Source organism: Corylus avellana, chromosome ca5 (genome assembly GCF_901000735.1).
Source record: "Corylus avellana chromosome ca5, CavTom2PMs-1.0".
Taxonomy (NCBI): Eukaryota; Viridiplantae; Streptophyta; class Magnoliopsida; order Fagales; family Betulaceae; genus Corylus; species Corylus avellana.
In genome coordinates this window covers 27,422,892-27,431,900 of record NC_081545.1, presented here as the reverse complement: position 1 = coordinate 27,431,900, position 9,009 = coordinate 27,422,892, and the positions used below count along the sequence as shown (strand labels likewise).

The 9,009-nt window shown below is 33.8% G+C and overlaps 1 protein-coding gene across 1 annotated transcript; it reads right to left on the bottom strand.

The window, feature by feature from the left end:
* Nucleotides 1-1,276: 1,276 nt before the first annotated feature.
* LOC132182063 (uncharacterized) lies at nt 1,277-3,937 on the bottom strand. Its single transcript, XM_059595271.1, has 8 exons — nt 3,854-3,937; nt 3,689-3,737; nt 3,503-3,589; nt 2,719-2,852; nt 1,684-1,742; nt 1,547-1,601; nt 1,405-1,455; nt 1,277-1,333 (listed from the first exon to the last, which is right to left on the bottom strand). Exons 2-8 carry the CDS (start codon nt 3,735-3,737, stop codon nt 1,277-1,279), a joined length of 492 nt encoding a protein of 163 aa, XP_059451254.1. The 5' UTR covers nt 3,854-3,937.
* Nucleotides 3,938-9,009: the final 5,072 nt, after the last annotated feature.

Here is a 9,009-nt window from a genome sequence, read left to right as displayed (position 1 = left end):
GTATGTGAAGTTGATAGTGACAAGGCTTGCTAGGATAGAAGGTGAGGCTGAGGATGACATGGTGGAGTATGTGGATGCATGCAGCTCTAGGTGATACTCTAATTAATTATGGTAATGTGAGACCGGGAGCCAAGGTGAGAAAACTTCTGATGACAAGAAACTTCCTAATAAATGGAAGGTATTACCTCAAATAAAGCGTTTTTATTTATCTCATAATATTTCTAACTATGATTCCAATGTATATTAATGGCAGACTCGAAGGATAGGTGACTTCCGCTAGAGACTGCGAATGAGAGGCTTCCGATGCAATCTTGTGTATATAAGCGCAACATCGAGGTTAAATGTGGTGCCATTGTTTGCAACAAGAATACAAGCAATAAGGTCAGCCTCCTACTACTGTACTATATAATGTTGAACGTGTATATATGTGTGTGTACATCTTAATGGCATTCTATATATAAAATATAGATAAATCCACTTAACAAAAAGTTTGTATTACCAAAATTAAAATCAAAAGAGAAAAAACTTCCCGTCATGCTTGTGTGTGTGCAGGTACCTTTCATCAAAGCAAGTAATTTATTGACATGTGTACATATTGTTGAGTCAGTACCAGTTAACTTCTTTATAATATTTAAAAAATATCACTTCAGAAAAAAAAAAAAAAACAAAAAAAAAACAAAAAAAGAGAGAGAGATACTAGATCTAAGTAAAAATCAATATCCATATTCCACAAAAGTGCATTCAGGAGAGGACTTAGGGCCTGTTTGGGATTGCATTTGAGGTGCCTATTAACACCCAAAAAGTCCGTTTGAAGAAAAAAATATTGATTTGGTAAAAAAATTAAAAGTGCTTTTAAGTGTCCAAAAAGCCTAAAAATGGCAAAAACACACTTTTGGCAAAAGCTTAAAAATAAAGCTTTTGCCCAAAAGCGCTTTTTGACTTAAAAGCTCTATTTCTCAAATGCAATCCCAAACAAATTCTTAGTAAAATGAACAATTTAGGACAAGATACCAGGGAAATCAAGAACAGGCATTCAGCAAATACAGAATCACAAGATTTTGTAGGCTTGTGGATACAACTATAGATGCACAGACACACACACATCAGATACGGCCAGGTATCACCTAAAGGATGTCTATTTAGTAGTACTATTTCAATGGTGGGAAATAATTCCTCAGCCTAGTCTTCAATTTAAGCTTTACCAAAAATCAAAAAGTGAGGCAGACTGTACAAAATGCTACTAAAGCAATTTAGAAAGAACTCCAACAAACATACTTCAGCTCGTTATTGCCTTCTGCTGAGTCCAATTGGGCTCATAGAGGCCAGCTGACAGCTATCACAGATATTTTATAAAAGAGAAAGCGGGAAAAAGAAGGAAAAAAAGTCTGATGTAGAAGAAAGTACCAAATCATGCTCTTCCAGTTCTCTGCTAGGTTTTTTAGACTCGACCCAATCCTAACAAAAATTTAAGGAGACCATCAATTGAAGGTTGGAGTGTTGAAATAGAACATTAAAACTTACAAGAAGAGAACTATCAGAATCAAACCTGTTGTTGCTGTAATTTGGCATTCATATCCTCTGCAACCTTGGTGTAGTAAGTGCTGTTATTGTGAACAAATTGCATTGATAATTGTTAACAATATTTCATGCACTTCAATTGCCGCAGGTTGTGCTTCGAATTACCTCTTCTCCATTAATTTGGTAGATAAGTTGGCTCTTTGTTGTTGAATGAGCTCAAATGTCTGTTTATTAATGAATCAGGGTTAAAACCAAGAAAATAGCACATAGGTACCAAACTGTTTGTCCAGTGACTAATTAATCTTGTGAAATACATCCTTATTTGTCAAAAAAAAAAAAAAAAAAAAACTGTATGTGGTATCCCTTATATGCAAACCATTTCTACCTCTCAAAGCCTAGTATAAGGTTATTGAGTCGTTAAGGATCATGATTCTCAAATCAGTTTCTCTTGTTTAACACCCCCATTTACCCCTCTCGAGGTAGTCCACTGAAAAGTAACAAAGTAACCTTCAGTGAAACATGTTTATTTTTCACTTACTTACAAAGTAATTTTGGGCTTTAGAATGCCTTGAGTGGCGCGTTGTCCTTCTCGTACAAAATTAAAGGATCTCTTTTCTTTTTTTTCTTTGTTCTTTTTTCTTTTTGTACAATTGTTAAGTTCTACGGTACTCAAATGAACCTTTTGCTCAGATTATACAATTCACAGCTAATTATTAACTCTTGAGTATCTGTACTACAAAGAATCTAACTATGTACAGAAGAAGCAAATAATGAAATAATGACATTAAGAAGTAGAATATTACACTTGCATAAACATACCAGGTAAAAAAGGAAGTATTATTATGACAATCTTTCTTCTGACTACCAATCTATGAACATCTTATTGTACAGTTGGTACATTGAAGGAAGGGTAGCTATTGAGCAGGTGCCTATGTTGCTAGGCGTATTAGCTCTCCGTGTATAAGCATGGCACAGATATTAAGCAAGTTAGTGTGTACACAAAATGGACAGCATCCCTAGAATGCTAAGCATCACTTTTTCCCAGAAAAGAGACAAGTACGTCATCACAAAATAAGAGGCTTTCTTTCAAATATTAATTACTTCTTTGTATATGTTTCTGAGCTATCTTGAGCAACACATGTATTTACGACTAGAGGCTTGAACATAGACATGTGTGCGCGCACACAGGGGAGGGGGCACCTGCGTAAGCGAGGATGAATCAGACTCCAGAGAGGCAAACTTTCTCTGTTTTTCCAAAATCTTTGAGCATATTTGACCCTTCGCCTTCATCATTAGCTCAGTATCTTCTTTAAGTTGCTTTGTTTCAGATTTTGCTGCAAAATAATGATAAAAAGCTTAGAATGTTAGCAAACAAGGATAAAAATTAGACAGCTTTAACAAAGAGATGCATTTCATATGCTTTTCATTCCAGAATTCAATAAATTTATCTAACTCGAATGCTGAAATAAAGAATGCAGAATAACAACAATAATATTGATGATGATAATAATAGCAACAACAATAAATACAATATTAACAGTAATAAGCATCGGAAACAACTGCAAAATTATAAAAACGAAAAATAGTACTCATTCCAAACTACTCTGTAAATAATCAAGGCTTGAAAACCTTAATCATTGAGAAATAAAACAAGAAGAAAAATAAAATAGCACGCAGAGAGTACAGAATCAAGAAGGCCTCTAACAGTTCCAAAGAAATTAAACCTCTCCGTTACTCCGTATACTCTAGATTAAACAAGCCAAAGGAAGAGATATAGGCCACTGGCAAATTTATGTTTATTTTTCAAGATCCATAATATTCCTTACAAATCTTCATTCATTTAACCAGACAAAATACTACAATATGTTCAGCCTAATATGCATCAGAATTTTTCAGAAAAATCAGTATGAAAAACTTGCACATACATTGACACTGTAGTACATACATGTAGGAAAACAATGTGAAGATAATTAAGCAGGCTAACCAGAATTGAGATCGTTTTCCATGGTTTGAATAGTGGTTAACTGCATTTGCTCTTCGACAGAAATCTTCGCCGCTTGATCCTCCACATCTGTCAATATTCATTTCAGTCATTGTTACAAATCGCTGTAACTCTATCGAATCCTCTTAATTACTCTTCTGATTTTGAGAGAGAGAGAGAGAGAGGTACCGTTCATCTGAGAGCGCAAAGTCTTCATGTACTGCAAGTACTCGTCCATCTGCGAATTCACAGAGAAATTCAATTCAGATCAAAATTCTGTTCTTTGAATTGGAACCAAAATAGGTTTTACTGAGAGAGAAAGGGAAATATTCTATTTAATTTAATCAAACCAACCTTACGATTGCTCCAGAGAGAGAGAGAGAGAGAGAGAGCTTTTAGCCTTCTAGGTCTTTGGGAAATGAGTAAATAGAAGACTGGAGAAACTTTTGGAGGGAAAAAGCAGTTATAGTAGATTCACCACCGCTGCGTTGTATGGGTTACCGCTCTCAACGAAGTATGATATGGGAACAATGACTGTGGGCTGAGCAACAGGCTTCCAGAAGTACCACATCCGTTGGGCCATAAGCCTTCAACAATAGCACATCATCTGGGCCGCAAGCTCCAAGTGGGATGGTTCAAAAGTGCGTAGGCGTCTCAGCAACAGACTTCCTTTGATCATTTTTATAAGAGAAATTATCGCGGTCAATATTTTCATTTTTAGAGAATATTTTTAATTTCTTACACTGACTTCAATATTGTATCTAAAACCTTTTGATTCGGGATCCCCTATGTTAACCATAATGTTGTAAATGATGCTACAGTTGAAGCTATAATCTTGTCCTCACCCAAAATAAGAGAAGCTAAGCCAAAAGATAAGATAAAGCCAGAGAATAACATTGATCATTAGATTATTTTACTTTTCACAAACATGATCCATATACATAGTCTGGTAAGTAATTCATAAAATAAATTTTAGTCTCTATAATTAGGAATCTCGACAATTTTCTTAGATTTTGTATGGGTAGGGGACTGATCGAGTTCCTTTTACAACCTCCTATATTCTCGTGCACTTGGAGGAGATTTCGTTCAATCTACTCTAATAAGTGACAAGTATCATTTAACATTTTTAGGTTTTTAAAAAATTAAAGTTTGAATTTTTAAATTAGTGAAATGACAATAAATAACTGTTAAAAAATTAAAGAAAACATATAAGATATGTAACTTGGCACTTATTAAAGTAAATTAGAAGAAATTGAAACCAGTTTAAAGGTTATGCTGCTTTCTTATCAAGCAAAGAATCTTCTTAGAAGTCATTAAACATCCTCAAAACATGGAGCAAACTTGCCTTTTCATTTTATTTCCTTGTCTCTATATCTTAACTTGCCTTTTCATTTTATTTCCTTGTCTCTATAACTTTTCATGTGCGCTTCTCCTTGTATCTTTCCCCTTTTGTATATCTCTTTTCGTCCACCCGTTCCTTCTAATAATCTTCTTGTTAGTCTGTTAGATATATTACGAGATGTTTTTTTTTTTCTTTTCTTTTTTGGTTTGTTTTATTGTATCTTTTATTCAAACATCCAGTGGTCACCTTGGACTTTGTAGAAATTTGGACTTATATACAAATAGACGTTGATTCCTACAGGTTTTTATCTTCCTTATCTCGTCAATTCAAAATCCTTTGTTTAAAGGAGTTACTGATACATGTGATTGAATATATATATATATATATATATATATATATATATATATATAAAGCCTGGCATGACTCAGCTTTTGTCCATGAAGCTTGGTTCCCTCCGCCCCCAAAGTTTCTTGAAAGCTAATTTTGATGTTGTCATTCGCCCATGCCCAGTGTTGCATTTGTGGTCGTTAGTGATCACACGGGTCTAATCATGGCTGCACGTACCAAGAAGTTACTCCATCTAGATGCCACGGCAGGGGAAGCCAATGTTGCCCTCTTGGCAAGTACTTTTGCTGCTAAACTTGGTTGTTCCTCTATTATCTTTGAAGGGAATTTTTAGCTCTTCATCATTGTCATCAATAAAGATCATCTCTTTTAGGATTGGCTATGTGCCCTGAGAATAGCTGATATTGGCTTGCATCTTCTGCTGTTTACTGGTTAGACTGCATCGAAAGTTTTAAGATGTGCTAACTCGAGAAGATACTCGGTTGCTAAATGAATTGCTTTCTATAATATGTTTTGAAGTATTCTCGTTTGTTTCCCTTTTCTCTCCTCCATTAGGATTAAGAGTGGGAGGGACCCCCCTTTGTAATCCTTTTTCCTTTTCTTCATTTGATTAGGATATATATGTTATGTGTTTTTATAATGTTCTCATCATTATAAGTGGATATTATTTAAAAAAAAAAAAAAAACTGGTTCTTATTCTCTCATCGGATTTTAAAAAAATAATATATACCTAATATACCTAGGACCAGTAAAATACCTAACAATTCCCATATATATATATATATATATATACACACACACAAGTGAAACACTATAGGCCACCCACTCTCCGAGTAATGCTAATAGCTCCCAAATTTGACTTAATCTTCTGCAAGCCATTGTCATTGTCAATCGAATTAATCTTCTGCAAGCCAATTAATTTTTTGTTCTGCATTCGACGACATATCGTGTGTTCTGTGATTGTCCTTCCAATTAATTTACTACCAAATCCCATCGCAATAAAGCCCCCCACCATAAAAAAAAAAAAAAAAAGGACATGCATTTTTAGTCCATATGGTTCGAAGTTTTACTAAAAAAAAAAAAAAAAGGACCTGACATGTGTCACATACCATAAAAAATGAAAATAGTATTAAAAGTCTTAAAAAATCTAATATAAAATTTCTATGCAAATTTATGATTTAGTTATTTATAACTAGATTAATTTTTAAAATTTAAAATTCAGGACTTGAGTTTGAGTTCAACTCCAAATAAGGCAAGTTTCTTTTTTTCTTTTAAGGGAAAATCAATCTAATTTCATTAATAATATTCAAGAGCATAAAAACTCTTACAATCACAGAACATACAGTTCTACAAGATCATAACCGAAGCTAAAATATTACACGTCAAAAAATCAAAAACATAATAGATCTTGCAATGAAAAAGCAATTTATGACGTCAAATATTCGCTATCACAGCCTGATCTTCAGATTATAGAACAAATCTACTAACACAGACTACTTCAGGGAGCACAGGAAGCCATTTTTCAGGTATGAGCAAAAAACTCACACCCAAACCATTCCCCTCTTGACCTGAAAGCCAAAAGCATTATTCACGTCCTCAGCTCAACGGCTAGGACTATAAAATAAAAACAACAACAACAAAAAACAAAAACAAAAACTCTCACAAGCATCAATGGAGAAGCACGACATCTTAGACATCCTTTCGAAAGACAGGTCTTGACTGAAGAAAACGATCAGATCTAAAGTTGAATAGACTAGATCTGGATCTACAAACTAGATCTAAAGTAATTCTTATAAACGAAAACCGGTGGAGCCTACAGAAAAAAACACCAAGCACTACTACCATAAAAAGGGAGGAGAGAAGATCTAAATTTAGATCTTCCCTTCTCTTGAAGTTCTTCTTAATGTTGTTTAGATGAAAATGCCTCCCCTTGGTCCACTCTCTTCCACATTTTTTTTTCTCTTTCTTGTTTCCTTCGCACAAGCAAGTTTCCTGTTGGGAGGCGTGGTCCAACAATATAATCAATACAAACAAAACTCTGACATCAAATCTAATTCAATGAGAGAGAAAGAAAGCATAAGAGTGCAGTGAGCCTGACCTATAAAATCTTCCAACGTAAAAGTTGAGTGGTCCTAATTCCTAAGAGTCGTGAATTAAAGCTAAATCTAAATCTTCTCTCCTTTTGAAGTTCATCTTAATATCTTACATCGTCCCTTCTCTTGAAATTTTTCTTAGTATTGTTTAGATGAATAGCAGAAATGCCTCCCCTTGGTCCACTCTCTTCCGCATTTTTTTTCTTTCTCTTTCTTGTTTCCTTCGCACAGGCAAGTTTCCTATTGGGAGGCGTGGTCCAACAATATAATCAATACAGACAAAACTCTGACATCAAATCTAATTCAATGAGAGAGAAAGAATGCATAAGAGTGCAATGAACCTGACCTATAAAATCTTCCAACGTAAAAGTTAAGTGGTCCTAATTCCTAAGAGTCGTGAATTAGAGTACACAAGCGTGGTGAGTAAACAGCGCTAGTGTACTTTTTGATAAAAAAAAATAATATTATAAAGTACACTAGTGTCAGTGAACAATAAAAAATAATATTAAAAAAATAATATTATAAAGTACATCAGTATGAGTGCTGTTCACTCACACTGGTGTATTTTATATCACCACTCAATTCGTAAATGTCCTTTTAGGCCACCTTCATCTTCTGTCGGTTGAAATTTTAAAAAATTGTCCATATAAAAGAGGCTCGTCACCTTATGGCCATGTGGGCCATATATCAACGTACAAATTCATTTAATAAATTGGCATGTGTTCATTAACATGTAAAAAGTATATGTTATTTTTTAATAATGTACATGTTATTAAAAAATAGCATGTGCTTCTCATATGTTAAGGAATATACATTATTTTATTATATTAGTTTGTATGAATTAACTACAAATTCGATTTGCTGCAATTTTTTGTCCGCTATGGACACTGCTAGTTTGCATGATTACCATCATTGGTTTCGCTTTTGGTACCAATGGAAGTTGATTCGGCCCACTACCCTTTCCTAAGAAGGAAAGGCAATAATATATGAAGTTACTCATTTAAGGACAACTTATACGAAACTGTTAAATGAATCGATGTAAGCTATTATTTTATATTTTGGGGTATTTGGAAACAAAATGTTTTCGAAGGGAAAAATATATAATATACAAATTTTTACATAATTTTTTCTGCAAATTAAGTTCTTAGAAATGTCAAGGACTTATTTTGTAATTTCAAAAATGGTTCTGCTAGCTTTCTGGAGAGAGTTGTTCCGAAATATATCTAAGAGCATTTCTAACAGATGTTATAAGATGGCTTTTTAGTTAAATATAACAATTTTGTCCCTCTAACAGTCAATGTCAATGGTTGTTTTTAGAAAGATGCAATTAATGAATGATGGATACCTTTCATATTTTAGCATCTCAGTCATGATTTTTTTTTTTTTATTTGTTTTTTTTTAAAAAAAGGTGTTACATTCAAAAGAACAGTAATGTTGTTGGGGCAGTACGAATTTTATTATAAAATTTTTACAAATTAATTAACATGATATGATTATAAAAGTGATTTAACTAATTCTTCTAGTTGATTATAAGGTTAACTGAACCACTCACCCAATTTATCAGGTTGTGATCGCTCGATGCTAATGAATGGCTCAAAAGTTGCCGCTTCATCAGTCCAGGTTAAAAATTAAAAGCACCTCTCCTTCCCTCTTACTTCCCAATTATCACCGCCACCAAAAATATCTCCTTGATTTTCCTCTCTCTTTCGCTGTTGGGGAATAACCGATAT